The following is a 19,271-nucleotide window of genomic DNA, read 5'->3' as shown; positions in this document are numbered from 1 at the left end:
TTGGAGGAGGGTCATAGGGGGAGGAGCCAGTGCACACCACCTGATCCTAAAGCTTTTATTATTGTGCCCTGTCTCCTGCGGAGCCGCTAAACCCCATGGTCCTGACGGAGTCCCCAGCATCCACTTAGGACGTTAGAGAAAATTACTTTACAATTGTTTGTGTGTTTTATTAAAGGTTATGCACTCATGAAAACTGTGCCCTGTAAACTTGAACATGGCATATTGACATTTGTGGAACAAGGGAACAATCAGAATATTAAGACAAACATTGCATAGTGTAATTTTAAATCTGTATGCCTTGCACAACACTTAAATTAACATATACAAAAAAAAAAACCCCAAAAAAACTTGGGTTACTAGGGGCAACATGCCATAGTATTAGATATGGACACATATTGTTAAAATATTTTTTTTTTTTAAATCACATTAAATGTAGGCTGCATTATGGTGCTTTGGTTATTTGGTATGTACAAAGGAATATGTCTATGTTGAGAAGATTTAGCTGATGTAGTTTATTAGTTAGTTTAGTCACATTTGAGATTATAAAACAAATAATTTAAACATGCATTTAACATCAGTTAATTTTTATTGGTTCAAAAAATACAGTGCATTATTTGTGAGTGTGTCAGATTTGTTTGGCCTAACAAAACAAATATGAAGTGGTCATATAATTGCTGCTTGTATTATTTTGTAAGAGCAGTGTTTTGCAAGTAAATGCTCAACAGGTGAATTCAGTTGCTAATTAATTGCTAATTAGAGCAGACACACGCTTGTAACAGTACTTCGCAAGTGCTGAGTAGCTACAGACTCACTCTTCTGCTGCGTGTAGATTGCGAAAATTTGTTAAGTACTTTTAACATAGGATACGCATTTTTGACAAAAACACGCCTACTGCTGGATGCATACTCCCACACTAGCCACCCACTTTCACGCCCATGTAGTAGGATTGCGAAGCCGTGCCTCTGCCACGCCTCCGTCACTCCCCGTTTTCGTTTGTGTATTCCGAGCAGTTTTCTTTGTAGTAATTCTGCACAAGTGTCGTATCGCTATGCTTGCGCATGCGTATTTCCGCTTTTGCGCATGCGCAGTTTGTGAGTTTCCTGCCATTTGCGATGCGATGATCCGCTGCGAACAACTCGGAATGAGGGCCCCTATCTCAACGATCACCTCCTCTGACCAGTGCTGCAGCATCTTGCTCCGTGACTCTGGTAGATGACATTACCAGGAAGCTGCAATCAGCTGCTTTTGCAGTTACCCGGGTCAAACCTGTTACCTGGTTGTTCCTGTGTTCAACCTTGCTAACTACGGATGGTATGTAATGGTACGGATGGTGTAATGGTTAGCATTACTGCCTCACAACACTGAGGTCATGGGTTCAATTCCCACCATGGCCCTAACTGTGTGGAGTTTGTATATTCTCCCCGTACTTGCGTGGGTTTCCTCCGGGTACTCCGGTTTCCTCCCACAATCTAAAAATATACAGGTAGGTTAATTGGAACCCAACAAAATTAACCCTAACCTGTATGTGTGTGTGTGTGTGTGTGTGTGTGTACATGTGTTAGGGAATCTAGATTGTAAGCTCCACTGGGGCAGGGACTGATGTGAATGGCCAAATATTCTCTGTAAAGCGCTGCGGAATATGTGTGCGCTATATAAATAACTGGTAATAATAAATAAATAACTACCCAAGAAACAATGCTGGGTCACTTGACCCAGGTTTTTATTTTTCTTATTGGGAGCTGTTTCCACTGAGCCGCGACCCGGGTTGATGTGGCAGTGGAAATCTATACCCCATGGTACTAATGTCATCCCAGTATCCACTAGGACGTTAGAGAAGAGGGTTTTTTTCAGGCAGTGTAAAAGGGGTATCACACTGTTACCCAGTTAATTGTTTATTCATTAAAAATATTTTAGATTAAAAAAAAAAAATCCTCCTATTCTGCTTCATCCTATTTGGTCACAGGGGCCATTTTATAAGATAGATATACCACTCTTTGGTGTTCGGTGATGTTCTGATATACACTCAACTTGAATGCATACCAAGGCATACGTATTTCAGAGCGTGACCGCACACCTAGTAGTAATATATCTATGATATACACACTTTTTTTTTTTTAATTGGTCGTCTTCAAAAATTGCTCATTTACAAATACCAAAGAAAAAATTACGGACAATTACATAGTATATATCCTGAGCAGTGCTACTTATTCGTATGCACTTGTTCAATCATAAACTACCACAAAAGAAAAAAAAAGAATAATCTGGGACTGCTTTACAATATGAATGACAAGTGGAAAGCACATTAAGGTAATGGCCTCCTGCTCTGTGACACTTGGCTCTGGAATCGATCTCGTGATTTTATGGTTATATATTATATATCCTATAGCTCCTCCTGCGATCTCCGGATCCAGGTGACCTGCTCGGTGACACACTGCTGCGCTGCTGAGGGAGTCAGTGTAAAGTAACACCAGATTTTGCTGCCTGTCTGTGTCCCTGGCATTTACGTCACTGCTTTAGAGCCCGTCAGCGATTGGCTAATCTTCAATGTACGAGTGGCAACTCGCACGATGTCATTGGATGCCGCTGCTGCCAGTCATACGCAGGTGTTCCCGTGCAGCCGCATTGTGGGGAACTGTGATGAGCCGCGGATGCCCAGCCGCTGTCGGTCTGGTTTATGTGCTGGGCGAAGTCGCTGCGGTTTAGGCGAGCCTCGAATCCCTGAGCAGGAAAATGGGAGATGGCTGTACGGGCAGGGATTGCGTTATTTGTGGCCGCCGCCTGTGTGCTAGTACCTAGCTGTCGGAACACTGAATCTAATGAGACGACGATTTACCCAGAATATCTTAATTCGACTGCGATCGCTACGACGTTGATCAACATCTCAGAGACAGAGACGACGGAAGCGGCGACTACACCGGGAACTGAGCAGACACCATTGGGAAACGCGACTGGCCCGTTCCAGGGATTAACGCAAAATCCGGGGTCAGCACCTAATCAAAGGGAATTCGTTTCCCCAAGCACTGTCGCCACGGAGACGGCGGCTTCAGTTACACCGATACCCACAGCCCTTATTACCAATGTACCGACCATCAAGCCTACGATTAGCAAGCCTATAGGTGAGTGCGGTTTATAGGTCTGTAACCTTGAGCACCATCCACACTATTATTATTATTATTATTATTATTATTATTTAGCTGTACTATGACTGAACGTTTCCTGGCCGGCGGCTTCCTGTTTCATTCCGCACCGGTCTGCGTCTGCCTTTCTCTAAATAAGAATAGTCCCAGCCGGTGCCCGGGGAGGCTCTCACAGATCTTATTTGTGCTCCGGGAAAATGGCTGCGGTTTATGGACTTTTATTCTAGCTGTGATACTTGCTCTTATTATTAGAATTTCTTTGTTCCGGTGACGTCACAAAGCATCTGGGTGGATTATTGGTGTAGTAAAGGAGGCCTGGTTTATAGAGTATAAAGAAATGTACAGCACTGTTTATTATGCCCCAATGCAAGTGACAGAGGAACTCTTGAAGTTAAATATTAAAAAAGGGATCTATCTGCCAAAGCTTTGAGAGAGCTATCCCACCATGATTGCAACTGTGTGGAGTTTATGTATTCTTCCTGTACCTGTGTTGGTTTCCTCCCACAATCCCCAAAATATACTGGTAGGTTAATTTATTTATCATTATTTATTTACCGTTTCTTATATAGCGCAGCATATTCCGTTGCGCTTTACAATTAGAACAGTAATAGAACAAAACTGGGTAAAAACAGACAGACATAGAGGTAGGAAGGCCCTGTTCGCAAGCTTACAATCTATACAGTCCTATCAAAAATTAAACCTAGCATGAATGTGCGTGGACATGTGGTAGGGAATAAATTGTAATCTCCACTGGGGCAGGGACTGATGTGAATGGGCAAATATTCACTGTAAAGCGCTGCAGAATATGTGTGCGCTGTATAAATAACTAGTAATAACCAATCAGCTCCTGTCATTCTACAGGTTGTGTTTGAAAAATTATAGGAGCTGATTGGTTGACACTTTAACTCTCTCCAAGCTTTGATAACTCTGCCCCTAAATTCATTACATTCTGACTGTCATAATTTTCATTCTATAATGTTAACTTGCAGATCTTCGTAATGTCGACAATTAATTTGTAATGTAACCCTAAACCTAATGTTGACATCTCATGTTGACTACGTCGACATAATAAATGTCAGCAATATGAATGTCGACATAGTGATTGTCTACTATTTGACTGCATACCTAATATTACATTCTTAATCACAATGAGTAATCCCACCCCCTTTTTTTTACCTGCTGGTCCCCTACATGCTTGGCAAGCTTCTCTCTTCCTGAACAGTAGCTAATGCCTCCTCCTTTTGTTCTGATTGTGTTACCTTGTCTGTCTAGTTCCTTCATGTCGCTTAGCATAGTAAGTTTCTGACAGTAGTACAACAAGAAGAAACCATTGCACACTAAGGGGTCTCTTTACTAAGCCTTGGACAGAGATAAAGTAGACAGATATAAAGTACCAGCCAATCAGCTCCTAACTGCAATTTACAGGCTGTGTTTGTAAAATGACAGTTAGGAGCTGGTTGGTTGGTACTTTATTTCTGTCCAGTGTATCTCTCTCCAAGGCTTAGTAAATAGATCCCTAATTGAAGCAAAGGGCTGGTGGCAGAAGGTGCAAGGGCTGATTGAAACTAATGAGACTGCCTCTGTTTTTCTGTCCCATAGGTAGACGTGGCAGCGCTATGCTGGTTATTGTGAAGCTCATACATCGATGTGTTTGAACCTGCGGTTGGACTTCCAATGTCGTCTTTGTTTGGTCACAGTAAGTGGAAGATCTTCGTACTTTTGTAATGACGGATCAGGAAGACGTGTCTGTGAGATTACGTCAGGGATGTGTGAACAAATTTTATGTTAAACTTGGAAAAAGCGGAAATGAAACTCATGAATTGTTACGGCAAGCATACGGTGGAATTAGCCGTACTTTAGTATTTTGATGCATTTTCAGTTTCTTTTCACAATATGCTGAACCCTTTGGAATGAGATGCCAAGTGAAGCTGAAAGTTCGCATAAAGGTTAATTTGTAATTTTGCAACATCTCCGCAGCTTTGGCAATGTTATCTGGAACCGCAGTGGAAGGTCTCCCAGAACGCACTTTGTCAGTCACTCACATATTCTCTTTGAAGTGTTCCCACCACTTAAATACTGCAGCACGGCTAATATTTTCTCCACCTTATGCTTGCAGTAACATTTCATGAGTGTCACTTCTGCTTTTTCCAAGTTTAACACAAAATTCAATTACACATCTCTGATGTAATCTCACAGACACGTCTTCCTCATCCGCCATGATGAAACGTACAAATATTTTCCACTCACTTTGACCAAGCAAAGAAGACTACTGCAGTCCAACCACAGGTTCAGACACATCGATGTATGAGCTTCACAATTACCAGCATAGCGTTGCTACGTCTACCTATAGGACCAGTGATCGCGCTGAGCGAAAAAAAATTGTGGGTCCCAGGGACCCATTACGTTAAAAAATTGGGGTCCTACTCCACTGTTTCTGGGTCCCATCACCTATTATGGGGGGAGAGGCAGGGAGAAGTTAGAGTAGAGCTGTGGGTAGAGGGGGTAAGGGCAGGCAGTGCCGGGGTCAGGGAGGGGTAAGTCCAGACAGCAGTTGGGATAGTGCTGAGGGGCAAGGAAGGGGCTAGGGGCAGGCGTGCTGGGGATAGTGAGAGGCTAAGGGTAGTATTTGGCGGCAAGGCGGGGTTAGGGGCAGACTATACTGGGGGTATGGAGGAGGAAAGGGTAGATAGCAGCAGGGGCAAGTAGTGTTCAATGCTTTAAGTTTAATAACACTTAAAAAAAAAATGCTGTGATCTTAGCTCACCGCTTTATCACTAGAGCCACACACCGCAATCACTGCACCCTTACTAAAGACACACACTATAATCACTGCAACCTCACTACTGCCACACACTGCAATCACTACTACCCTGTCACTACAGCCACACACTGCCTTCTATGTACTTTCTCTGCTACCCCTTCTCCATTCTTTCTGCAACTATGTCCTGCCTGTAGCAGCCCCTCACCTTGTGGATGCCCGCCTCCGGTGGTCCTGGCCTCTGTTGGGGTCCCGACGAGGTGAGGCATAGGCCTGTCAGGATCACTGATCCAGGGGGCAGTGCTCTCTCTGGTGTCTCTCTCCTCCCAGCTCCTCTCCGCTGGGTGGCACAGCAGCACGATCTGTGGAGAACTGTGGGGTGGCGCTGAGGCCACGGGGTATCGGCAGGGGCATAACTAGAACTTTGGGGGCCCCATATCAAAATTTTGAAAGGGCCCCCTTTCTACAGAGAGGGGAGACAGAGGGTGACAGACACACGTACGTAGAGTGGGCGTACATGGTAAGGATAGGGGGTGTCACACAGGGGTAGGGGTGTACACTGTGTCATACACACAGGTAGGGGGTACTGGGTGTCATACACACAGTGATGGGGGGGAACAGAGTGTCATACATACAGACACACACACACATTGATAGAGGGGTACAGTGTGTTACACACACACACACACACACACACACACACACACACACACGTAATGGGTGCAGGGTGGCACAGGGGAAGGGGGTGTACACTGTGTCACATATGGGAGTGTAGGAGAGTACAGAGTGCCACACATGCACAGTGTACACTGTCATACTGTCATATGTCAGTGCAGGGTGTCATACACTGGGGGGGGGGGGGGTACAAAATGTCACTCACACACAGGGCTACAGGGTGTCACACACAGGGTAAGGGGGTGTACACTGTCACACTTGGGAGTGTGGGGGGGGGTGTTACAGAGTGTCACACATATAGTGCAGGGTGTTATACACTGGGTGCGTACAAGGTGACACACACACACACACGTACGGTGTGTCACACAATGTCTGCGTGTGCAGTAACATGCAGGGTATGGTCCCCGGGCTGTGAGTTACCTGTGTTCAGCAGCTCAGTGTTGTCCTGGTACTGCTAGCCCTGGCTTCCGGGCACACACCAATCCACCAGCTGTAGGAGCAGTAGGTATGTCTGGCGGGGAGCGCTGCCTATGTCCCCCTGGGACACCGGCAGCGTCTGCTGGCTTCTAACTCATGCTATGTATGCCCGCATTGGGCGGTCACCAGGTCACAAAAGGAAACCTCCACAGCTGGGGCACAGCAGATTCCATTCAGTGGTGGGTCCCTCTGCGCAGTCTCTCCGGGCCAAGCCACTGTATTGCTGCAGCAGCCACTCCAGCCACCGAGCGGAGTCCATGGCTTCGTTCAGCCCCGCTATCCACCAGAGAAGAGATGTTTCTATTGCGGAACTTGCTGTGTGGCTGGTGCAGGGGATGCGGCCCATGGTAGTTACACCACTGGGTATCGGGATTCCACCAGCAGCTCTGGCATAGGCTGCTGCTGCTCGCCGCGGGAGGGACTAGTGGGTAGGCGGATGGAGGCGGAACATTAACTTCCGAGCGCGGCACCCTGCTGGCGGCATATGTATTTTAGGGTAGGAGTCCCTGGGACGTGCTCCAGTGGGATTGGCTACAGGTTTAATGAATATCTCCCTTGCCCGGCTGGCTCCTCCTCCACTTTTAAAGTCCTCTCTGCAGCTGGGCAAGAGAAACATCAATTATTAAACCTGTAGCAAATCCAGGTGGAGCGTGTCCCCGAGGACCCACCCATTTTGAAAAAGTGAGTCACTGGGCCTCAAAATCGGGTAAAATACACGCTATAGCACGTATTTGCGAACACTGAGGACAGAATAACAAAGGCAGTCTCTTTACTTTTCAATCAGCCCTTGTATATCTCACACACTTGTATAGAGAACAATACAACATATATAAAGATTATATTAATTTATCAAAGCTAAACGTATACATGGACAATGAACAGGAAGCGGAATCGGACATAAGTTTGCCATGTTCCAATTTTGAGGTAGAGAGCTAGCTTTTCTTCGGCATCCAAATTGTCTAAGCACTCATGGCCTAATTTATTATTATTTATTTATTTATTGACAGTTTCTTATATAGGGCATCAAATTCTGTTGCACTTTACAATTTGACATAACCATGATATAACAAAATTGGGTAATATCAAACAGTCATAGAGGTAGAAAAGCCCTGCTCGCAAGCTTACAATCTATAGAATCTACCTCAGCATGGAAAGCAGGCACTTCGCCTGCGCACATCATCTCACTTGTGCGAACGCCTCTGCCTGATTGACAAGCAGAGGAGTTCACGGGCGGATGTGGGTGTTGACTTTAGGGGGGGCACTGGTCGGACAACGCAGGCGTGTCCAGACCGTTTGCGTGCCGCGGCAGCTGCTTGACTTCACACATGGCTGCTGCAATCTGAAACATGGCGGGTAGCCGTCTGGTTTCGCAGGCTGGCTGCGTAGGCAGACTGCTACCCTAAACATGCAAAAGCATCGCCGCCGTGCAATGCTTTCGCATGTTTGTGGTGGGGGGGGCTTGCCCCGGCATGTGGGACTGACTTGCCCTGTGCTGGGAGTCCCCCCACATGTCAGTGTAATGGATCGTACAATCAATGCTGAATTCGGCCCTAAATCCACAGTATAATAAAGAGACTAGTTGGTGTTCGATTATATATCAAGACGGGATGTAGTTGGGATTCCAGCAGTTAGAATGCCGGCGGCGGAATTCCGACACCTCTCAGAATGCCAACGCCAGCATTCCGACTGACGGAATTCCGAATGTAAGTATCCCGTGGGGGGTTGGGGAGATATAATTAGTCTGCGCAGGAGGGGAGGGTTAGGTTTAGGCTGCTGGGAGGGGGTATATATTTAGTCTGCGCAGGAGGGGAGGGGAGGGTTAGGTTTAGGCTGCGAGTAGGGGAGGTTAGGGATAGGCGGACGGTTAGAAATAATGGTACCTGCCTTCCGCAGCCCTATCGGGATTCCAAGCAGTCGGGATGCCGGTGTCGGTATTCTGACTGCCAGTATCCCATACTCAACCCATCCAGACCACCACATAAAAGAACTGTTTTGTTCCATCCACTTCAAGGACACCACAAACAACCTATTAGAAAGGAAAAACGTCTGCCTGTGTGTGGTAGGTGCCAAACTTAGAAACTATTGTTGAACATTGCATTTTTGGCATGTCAGAACATACTGATCCTCTTGCATAAGTGATTACGTAATTTCACATTGTTCACAGCTACTCGTTAGAGGAAAATATTGTTTACCGCTATTTCTTAATGGCTATTAATATCTTGTATAATTACCCTGCACCCATATAATTGGAACTTGAGCTCTGACATTGGAGACCAAAGTCAATAAATTGCGCGTGGGGTGATTCCATGAAAACAGGGACAAAGTACTAAAAAATAAAAAATTACAAATGATTTGTTGTTTCAGTTTATTCTGAGGCAGAAGAGTGGCAGAACTAATTTTTTTAACAAAAACACTTTTTCACTAGATTAGCTGCTTCCACATATCCATGTGTTTCTCAGGCTAGTTGGATATGATTCTTTCACTTTTATTTAGAAGCAATTTTTTTTACATTTTAACATGTTAGCAGTAAAGCAAAAGCTATGTTGTATTCATTTATATTTTATGTTTAGGAATAATTGAAAACTACATCCCAATACCTTTTTGATTTTGCATAATATTAGGTTTCTTAAGCCTACTGTTAGCATGTAACCTGAGTTACCAAAACATGGAATTGTTTTTTTGTATAAGGGTAAATAATAATACTGCTAGTTTATACTTGTTTTTGTATACATTTGTCATGCATGTTACTCGACTCTATAAAAAAGAAAAAATGTAATTCACATTTAAGTCATGAAAAATGCAATTAAATTCTGTAACCTGAGTTACCATGTAACCTGAGTTACCTTGTGTAACCTGAGTTACAAGACAAGCTATTCATTTTATTACCAGTTTTTTAATGCAATATATTTGGAATTTTTTTAGTGTAACATACATATAAATTTACAGGATTAGTATCAACTTGAAAAAAAAAGAATTAAGCTATCTTTATCTGTTTTGTATAAGAATTATACCCCTTTTCCACTACTGAACACGGGTCGCAGCCGGGAGCTTGACACGGGTGCTACCCGGCTGCGGCCCATGCTCAGGCCCATTTCCCACTGCGCTCACCAACCCGGCATATTGCCAGGTTGGTGACGCTGCTGATGCGGCAGGGGCGGCGCTGGGAGATCACATGATCTCCCAGCACCGCCCTTCCATACAGTGTAAACGGGAGCCATGTCGCATCGACACGGCTTCCGTTTACACTACAACCCTACCCGGATCATTCCCTTGTCCTACCCAGGTAGGTACCCGGGTAGGATTCACGGGTCACTTGATCTGGGTTTTTGCGGGGGGGCCCTTTTCCGCTAGCAAAAAACACGGGTAAATGTGCACCCCCGTGCATTTACCCGTGTTTTTTGAGCTAGTGGAAAAGGGGTATTACTGTAAGATGGCACTAACACCAGCGGGAAAAATGAGGAGGAGGAGACAGAAATTGAAGGATGAAGGAAAATATGATGAGTACAAAGCAGCTCATAGGCTTGCCGGAAAAAAAAGCAGTCAGAAAAGAAAAGATGCATTAAAAATGCTTCCAGCAAGGAAAAGAGAAGCTATTTTTAAAAAAATTAGGGGGGAAAAAAAAACAGAGTCAAGGTGGCAAAACACAGGCAGCGAAAAACTGAAAACAGAGCAACTCCTTCTGAAAGAAATGCGGAAATGCATTTGAAGACATTTGATAATGCACCTTCTTTTCCTGGAATTTCTAAAGTCCATTGCCTGCGTTTAGAAGAGTTTGAACCCAAAAGCTACATGTTAACAAAACATGCTAAGTCTGTGAACAAGAGGTCCAGGAATAACTTTTACAAGGAAGTTTACAGGCCTTCTCCATCAGAAGATGAAGCTCAAGTTCATGAACCAGATAGGCCCATGGTTGAAAATGATGTTTTACGCTCTCCATCAAACTTAACAAGAACATACGTTCCAGTATGTTCTTAAGTTTGATGGAGAGCGTAAAACATCATATTGATATGTTGCTGTCTGCCAGAGTGAATTGGAAGATGATGGTGAGGTTAAGATCATGTGCCTGAATCTGGTTGGCAAAAGTGGCATGCGTTTTAAAGTGGATGATTCTGATGTATCATATGTGTCATATGATCATATCCTGTATCTTTTACCAACTCCAAGGCTAGTAATGGAAGGAAATAGAATGGTGTATGATTCTGATGCTGAAATTGAGGTGTATCAAAAGACCTAGGACCCAGAGAATGCACATTTTTGCCTCATGTAACCTGAGTTACCATACCCTGTAACCTGAGTTACCAAGAATTTTTTTTATAAATAATTTTCTTATCATAAACATGTGTAATGTTATATCATCATCTATGATTTAGTGGCTTTTTCATAAATAAATTGTAGCAACTTCACACCTCAATAAGAGCAGAAATATTACATTATGTGATCTTAAAAAAAAAAAAAAAAAAAAGCGGTGTCTTTTTAGTGTAACCTGAGTTACCACACAAAAACAATTTGTATTAATTTATGTGCAATTATTTTTCATTGTTTGAACATTTGGAAATAAAGAAGAATGTATTATTAGAAGGCTAATAATTATTTAGTACTCCTAAGCATAGTTTATGTGGTAACAATATTGGTTTAAATGTCAACTTAGAGTGTCACTCGTAACCTGAGTTACCATGGAATCACCCATGTTATGAGTATTTGGAAACTTTATTGGTTATAATTGTTAGCAGTGTTAGACCAATTAATTTTATTCTTTTCAGGGAAGTCTGGATCCTATTTTACAAATTTAGATGTATGGTTAATTTATAGGAATTTTAAGAGTGTCTGAGAACAATGTTAGCTAGGTACACACTATACAATTATCTGCCAGAACTAGCTGGTTGGAATGAAAATCTGGTAATGGATGAGAGCAAATGACAATCGACCAGTTGCTTCCGAACACTGCAAAACGGAAAAAAACAGTTGTTCATCCAAGTTGGTTAAATTTGTGTTTAACCAATTTGTATGAACAACAGGTTTTGTTAGTTTTCCAGTGTTTGAGAGCAAATGATAGATTGTAATTTGCTCTCATCCATTGCCAGATTTCCATTCCAACCAGCTAGATCTGGCAGATTATCTGCCTGATAATTGTATAGTATGTACCTAGCTTTAAGGGGGGTACACATGGAGAGATCCGTGCTTAATTTCTCTGACGTCCTAAGTGGATGCTGGGACTCCGTAAGGACCATGGGGAATAGCGGCTCCGCAGGAGACTGGTCACAACTATAAAGAAAGCTTTAGACTACTGGTGTGCACTGGCTCCTCCCACTATGACCCTCCTCCAGACTTCAGTTAGAATCTTGTGCCCGGCTGAGCTGGATGCACACTAGGGGCTCTCCTGAGCTCCTAGAAAGAAAGTATATTTTAGGTTTTTTATTTTACAGTGAGATCTGCTGGCAACAGATTCACTGCAGCGAGGGACTAAGGGGAGAAGAAGCGAACCTACCTAAAAGGTGGTAGTTTGGGCTTCTTAGGCTACTGGACACCATTAGCTCCAGAGGGATCGACCGCAGGACCCGACCTTGATGTTCGATCCCGGAGCCGCGCCGCCGGCCCCCTTACAGAGCCAGAAGCAAGAAGTGTTCCGGAAAATCGGCGGCAGAAGACTTCGGTCTTCACCAAGGTAGCGCACAGCACTGCAGCTGTGCGCCATTGCTCCTCATGTACACCTCACACTCCGGTCACTGATGGGTGCAGGGCGCTGGGGTGGGCGCCCTGAGGGCAATATTACACACCTTGGCTGGCAAATATACACCATATATAGTCCCAGAGGCTATATAGGTGTAAATTAATACCCCTGCCAGAGTTTCAAAAACGCGGGAGAAGTCCGCCGAAAAAGGGGCGGGGCTAACTCCCTCAGCACACTGGCGCCATTTTTCCCTCACAGCTCCGCTGGAAGGAAGCTCCCTGGCTCTCCCCTGCAGTCTACAAGCTACAGAAGGGTAAAAAAGAGAGGGGGGGGCACTAAATTTAGGCGCAGTATATATATATATTATAGCTAGCAGCTATAAGGGGATATAATTCAGTTAGTCCCTGTATTATATAGCGCTCTGGTGTGTGCTGGCATACTCTCTCTCTGTCTCCCCAAAGGGCTTTGTGGGGTCCTGTCCTCTGTCAGAGCATTCCCTGTGTGTATGCGGTGTGTCGGTACGGCTGTGTCGACATGTTTAATGAGGAGGCTTATGTGGAGGCGGAGCAAATGCCTGTAAATGTGATGTCACCCCCTGCAAGGTCGACACCTGAGTGGATGGTTCTGTGGAAGGAATTACGCGACAGTGTCGACTCCTTGCATAAAAGTTTTGACAACATACCTACTATGGGACAGCCGGCTTCTCAGCCTGTGCCTGCCCAGGCGTCTCAGAAGCCATCAGGAGCTCTAAAACGCCTGCTACCTCAGATGGCAGACACAGATGTCGACACGGATACTGACTCCAGTGTCGACGACGATGAGACTAATGTAACTTCCAATAGGGCCACACGTTACATGATTGAGGCAATGAAAATTGTGTTGCACATTTCTGATGTTACCCCCGGTACCACAAAAAAGGGTATTATGTTTGGAGAGAAAAAACTACCAGTAGCTTTTCCTCCATCTGAGGAGTTAAATGATGTGTGTGAAGAAGCGTGGGCTTCTCCTGATAAGAAACTGGTAATTTCTAAGAGGTTACTAATGGCGTACCCTTTCCCGCCAGAGGATAGGTCACGCTGGGAAACATCCCCTAGGGTGGATAAAGCGCTCACACGCTTGTCAAAGAAGGAGGCACTACCGTCTCCGGATACGGCCGCCCTGAAGGAATCTGCTGATAGAAAGCAGGAGGCTATCCTGAAGTCTATATATACACACACAGGTGTTATACTGAGGCCAGCTATTGCGTCAGCATGGATGTGCAGTGCTGCAGCTGCGTGGTCAGATTCCCTGTCGGAAAATATTGATACCCTAGACAGGGACACTATATTGCTAACCGTAGAGCATATTAAAGACGCACTTTTATACATGAGGGATGCACAGAGGGATATTTGCCGGCTGGCATCCAAAATTAGTGCAATGTCCATTTCTGACAGGAGAGGGTTATGGACTCGGCAGTGGACAGGAGATGCAGATTCCAAAAGGCACATGGAAGTTCTGCCTTATAAGGGTGAGGAGTTGTTCGGGGATGGTCTCTCGGACCTCGTTTCCACAGCAACAGCTGGGAAGTCTACATTTTTACCCCATGTTCCCTCACAGCCAAAGAAAGCACCGTATTATCAGGTACAGTCCTATCGGCCCAATAGGGGCAAGCGGGTTAAGGGCGTGTCCTTTCTGCCCAGAGGCAGAGGTAGGGGGGAAAAGCTGCAGCATACAGCCAGTTCCCAGGAGCAAAAGTCCTCCCCCGCTTCCTCTAAGTCCACAGCATGACGCTGGGGCTCCACAGGCGGAGCCAGGTACGGTGGGGGCCCATCTCAAATATTTCAGCAATCAGTGGGCTCGCTCATGGGTGGATCCCTGGATCTTTCAAATAGTATCTCAGGGGTACAAGCTGGAATTCGAGACGTCTCCCCCCCCCCCCCCCCCCCGCCATTTCCTCAAATCTGCCTTACCAACCACTCCCTCAGGCAGGGAGGCAGTGTTACAGGCAATTCACAAGCTGTATTCACAACAGGTGATAGTAAAGGTGCCCCTACTTCAACAAGGAAGGGGTTACTATTCCACAATGTTTGAACAAAGTTCAAGATGGAATCGCTCAGGGCGGTTATTGCAAGCCTGGACGAGGGGGATTACATGGTATCACTGGACATCAAGGATGCTTACCTGCATGTCCCCATTTACCATCCTCACCAGGAGTACCTCAGATTTGTGGTACAGGATTGTCATTACCAATTACAGACGTTGCCATTCGGTCTATCCACGGCTCCGAGGGTCTTTACCAAGGTAATGGCCGAAATGATGATACTCCTTCGAAAGAAGGGAGTTTTAATTATCCCGTACTTGGACGATCTCCTGATAAAGGCGAGGTCCAGGGAGCAGTTGTTGGTCGGGGTAGCACTATCTCGGGAGGTGCTACAACAGCACGGCTGGATTCTAAATATTCCAAAGTCACAGCTGGTCCCTACGACACGTCTACTGTTCCTGGGGATGGTTCTGGACACAGAACAGAAAAAAGTGTTTCTCCCGGAGGAGGCGGCCAAGGAGCTGTCATCTCTAGTCAGAGGCCTACAAATAATTGAAGCGCTGCGTTGTCAGAATATCTATTTTTATGAATTTATTGTCACATACAAACAATTATACATACAACAAACAAATGTACACACGGCCGGTGCTAAAATTAATAAATTAGTAATAAATTACTCCTAAGGAAGCCGCCGATTCTAAAGGCGGGGAAACGCGTTGAGTTATCTGCTACACGGATCCGGTACCTATACACTCAAACGGGACATTTAACGAGCGGACCTCTGGTGCGGCGGAACCCCGAGAAGGAAGCTTAACCAGCACCAGCTGCAGGTGCACGGGGGAGACAACTAAACAGTAAGCCGACAGAGGCGGTAATGCCCGGAATAGAGTGAATTTCTCCTGATGCTAAATGGCGGTATGCTCAGTTATGGGTGCTTTTTATGCATAACAACTTCAGGACATAGGAGAAATATTGATTGTGATCACAATATATATTGCAATTTTTAGTATGGACACCACTGGCTATCTTAACAACTAAACATCTAGCTATGCATGTAAAATTCTACTAACAGCTGTGGATGGAGCCGTGATTAAAGCAACCAGTTTTGCATGTTAAAACCTTACTAACAGCTGTGGACTGAGTTTTGATTGAAAATAGTTGCTGATTACTAAACTATTCACTAAAGACTCTTACTAATCAATGGCTGATCTATTTCATCAATATTTCATTAGTAGTATTAAGGACTTATACTAATCAATTTCTAATATATATTTCTGTGTTTTATTAATTACCTATTGATTGTTCTATGAACATCGTTTGGAACTGAGATAATTGTATGGTATTGGATACTAAAAGCTTAGGATTGTGTATTATGAATTGAGACCGAGGCTACTTGGTTCTTTTTATTAATTTTAGCACCGGCCGTGTGTACATTTTGTTTGTTGTATGTATAATTGTTTGTATGTGACAATAAATTCATAAAAATAGATATTCTGACTACGCAGCGCTTCAATTATTTGTATGCTTGGAAAAACTTTTTTGGAGAATCAGTGATCTCCTTTTTGAGGCTGCAGTGTAGTCAGAATAGTGGAGAAATTGCTACATAGGAGGTCCCCATTGATAGTCTGCGCCTAGATTCTTTTTGTATTTCTTTTTTTCTAGTCAGAGGCCTCCTAAAACCAAAACAGGTGTCGGTGCATCACTGCACGCGGATCCTGGGAAAGATGGTAGCTTCCTATGAAGCAATTCCATTCGGCAGGTTCCATGCAAGAACCTTTCAGTGGGACCTGTTGGACAAGTGGTCCAGATCGCATCTTCAGATGCATCGGCTGATAACCCTGTCTCCAAGGACAAGGGTGTCTCTGCTGTGGTGGCTGCAGAGTGCTCATCTTCAAGAGGGCCGCAGATTCGGCATACAGGACTGGGTCCTGGTGACCACGGATGCCAGCCTTCGCGGCTGGGGGGCAGTCACACAGGGAAGAAACTTCCAAGGACTATGGTCAAGTCAGGAGACTTCCCTGCACTTAAATATTCTGGAACTAAGGGCCATTTACAATGCCCTAAGTCAGGCAAAACCCCTGCTTCAAAACCAGCCGGTACTGATCCAGTCAGACAACATCACGGCGGTCGCCCATGTAAACCGACAGGGCGGCACGAGAAACAGGACGGCGATGGCAGAAGCCACAAGGATTCTCCGATGGGCGGAAAATCACGTGTTAGCACTGTCAGCAGTGTTCATTCCGGGAGTGGACAACTGGGAAGCAGACTTCCTCAGCAGGCACGACCTCCACCTGGGAGAGTGGGGACTTCATCCAGAAGTCTTCCAAATGATTGTAAACCGTTGGGAAAGGCCACAGGTGGACATGATGGCGTCCCGCCTAAACAAAAAGCTAGAAAGATATTGCGCCAGGTCGAGAGACCCTCAGGCGATAGCTGTGGACGCTCTAGTGACACCGTGGGTGTACCGGTCGGTTTATGTGTTCCCTCCTCTTCCTCTCATACCAAAGGTACTGAGGATAATAAGGAGAAGAGGAGTAAGAACTATACTCATAGTTCCGGATTGGCCAAGAAGAGCTTGGTACCCGGAACTTCAAGAAATGATCTCAGAGGACCCATGGCCTCTGCCGCTCAGACAGGACCTGCTACAGCAGGGGCCCTGTCTGTTCCAAGACTTACCGCGGCTGCGTTTGACGGCATGGCGGTTGAACACCGGATCCTGAAGGAAAAGGGCATTCCGGAGGAAGTCATTCCTACGCTGATTAAAGCTAGGAAAGAAGTTACCGCAAACCATTATCACCGCATTTGGCGAAAATATGTTGCGTGGTGTGAGGCCAGGAAGGCCCCAACGGAGGAATTTCAGCTAGGTCGATTTCTGCACTTCCTGCAGTCAGGAGTGACTATGGGCCTAAAATTGGGTTCCATTAAGGTCCAGATTTTGGCTCTATCGATTTTCTTCCAGAGAGAACTGGCTTCACTACCTGAAGTTCAGACTTTTGTTAAGGGAGTGCTGCATATTCAGCCCCCTTTTGTGCCTCCAGTGGCACCTTGGGATCTCAACGTGGTGTTGGATTTCCTAAAGTCACATTGGTTTGAGCCACTAAAAACCGTGGATTTGAAATATCTCACGTGGAAAGTGGTCATGTTGTTGGCCTTGGCTTCGGCCAGACGTGTATCAGAATTGGCGGCTTTGTCATGTAAAAGCCCTTATCTGATTTTCCATATGGATAGGGCAGAATTGAGGACTCGTCCCCAGTTTCTCCCTAAAGTGGTATCCGCTTTTCATCTGAACCAACCTATTGTGGTGCCTGCGGCTACTAAAGACTTGGAGGCTTCCAAGTTGTTGGACGTAGTCAGGGCCCTGAAAGTCTGTTTCCAGGACAGCTGGAGTCGGAAAGACTGACTCGCTATTTATCCTGTATGCGCCCAACAAGTTGGGTGCACCTGCTTCAAAGAAGACTATTGCTCGCTGGGTCTGTAGTACGATTCAGCTTGCACATTCTGCGGCTGGACTGCCGCATCCTAAATCAGTGAAAGCCCATTCCACGAGGAAGGTGGGCTCTTCTTGGGCGGCTGCCCGAGGGGTCTCGGCTCTACAACTTTGCCGAGCAGCTACTTGGTCGGGGTCAAACACATTTGCTAAATTCTACAAGTTTGACACCCTGGCTGAGGAAGACCTAGAGTTTGCCCATTTGGTGCTGCAGAGTCATCCGCACTCTCCCGCCCGTTTGGGAGCTTTGGTATAATCCCCATGGTCCTTACGGAGTCCCAGCATCCACTTAGGACGTCAGAGAAAATAAGAATTTACTCACCGGTAATTCTATTTCTCGCAGTCCGTAGTGGATGCTGGGCGCCCATCCCAAGTGCGGATTTTCTGCAATACTTGTATATAGTTATTGTTTAACTAAAGGGTTATTGTTGAGCCATCTGTTGAGAGGCTCAGTTGTTATCATACTGTTAACTGGGTATTGTATCACGAGTTATACGGTGTGATTGGTGTGGCTGGTATGAGTCTTACCCGGGATTCAAAATCCTTCCTTATTGTGTCAGCTCTTCCGGGCACAGTATCTTAACTGAAGTCTGGAGGAGGGTCATAGTGGGAGGAGCCAGTGCACACCAGTAGTCTAAAGCTTTCTTTATAGTTGTGCCCAGTCTCCTGCGGAGCCGCTATTCCCCATGGTCCTTACGGAGTCCCAGCATCCACTACGGACTACGAGAAATAGAATTACCGGTGAGTAAATTCTTATTTTCTAAGCAATCTGACTAGATTGCTTAGAAGTTAAGAACAGATCTCTCCGTGTGTATGCCTGCAGCGATATCGATGCGCATTGCTATCGCCGGTGCTAGATTGAGCCTCAATCTAGCAGGTCGCTCACTTAAGCGCTGGGTGAAGTGAGCGCCCCCCTCGCTCAGCACACATCGCGCTGTGTACTGAGCGGGGGGAGAGATGTGTGCTGAGCGGTCTGTGATGGATCGCTCAGCACACATCTCTAGGTGTGTACCCACTTTTAAGGAGGGTACTCACGGAGCGATCGCTGC

At 45.5% G+C, this 19,271-nt stretch overlaps 1 protein-coding gene across 1 annotated transcript in view; it reads left to right on the top strand.

Moving 5' to 3' along the window:
* The first annotated feature begins 2,475 nt into the window (after nucleotides 1-2,475).
* LOC134948764 (multiple epidermal growth factor-like domains protein 9) overlaps nucleotides 2,476-19,271 on the top strand; it is a 103,699-nt gene continuing 86,903 nt past the window's right edge. The window contains exon 1 of the mRNA XM_063936975.1: nucleotides 2,476-3,116. Coding sequence (XP_063793045.1) covers nucleotides 2,738-3,116 — 379 coding nt within the window. The 5' untranslated portion in view covers nucleotides 2,476-2,737. The remainder of the gene's footprint in view (nucleotides 3,117-19,271) is intronic.

The sequence above is a fragment of the Pseudophryne corroboree genome, chromosome 8 (genome assembly GCF_028390025.1).
Source record: "Pseudophryne corroboree isolate aPseCor3 chromosome 8, aPseCor3.hap2, whole genome shotgun sequence".
Lineage (NCBI taxonomy): Eukaryota > Metazoa > Chordata > Amphibia > Anura > Myobatrachidae > Pseudophryne > Pseudophryne corroboree.
The sequence above is the reverse complement of the archived record's forward strand: the minus strand, read 5'-3'. Positions and strand labels throughout refer to the sequence as shown.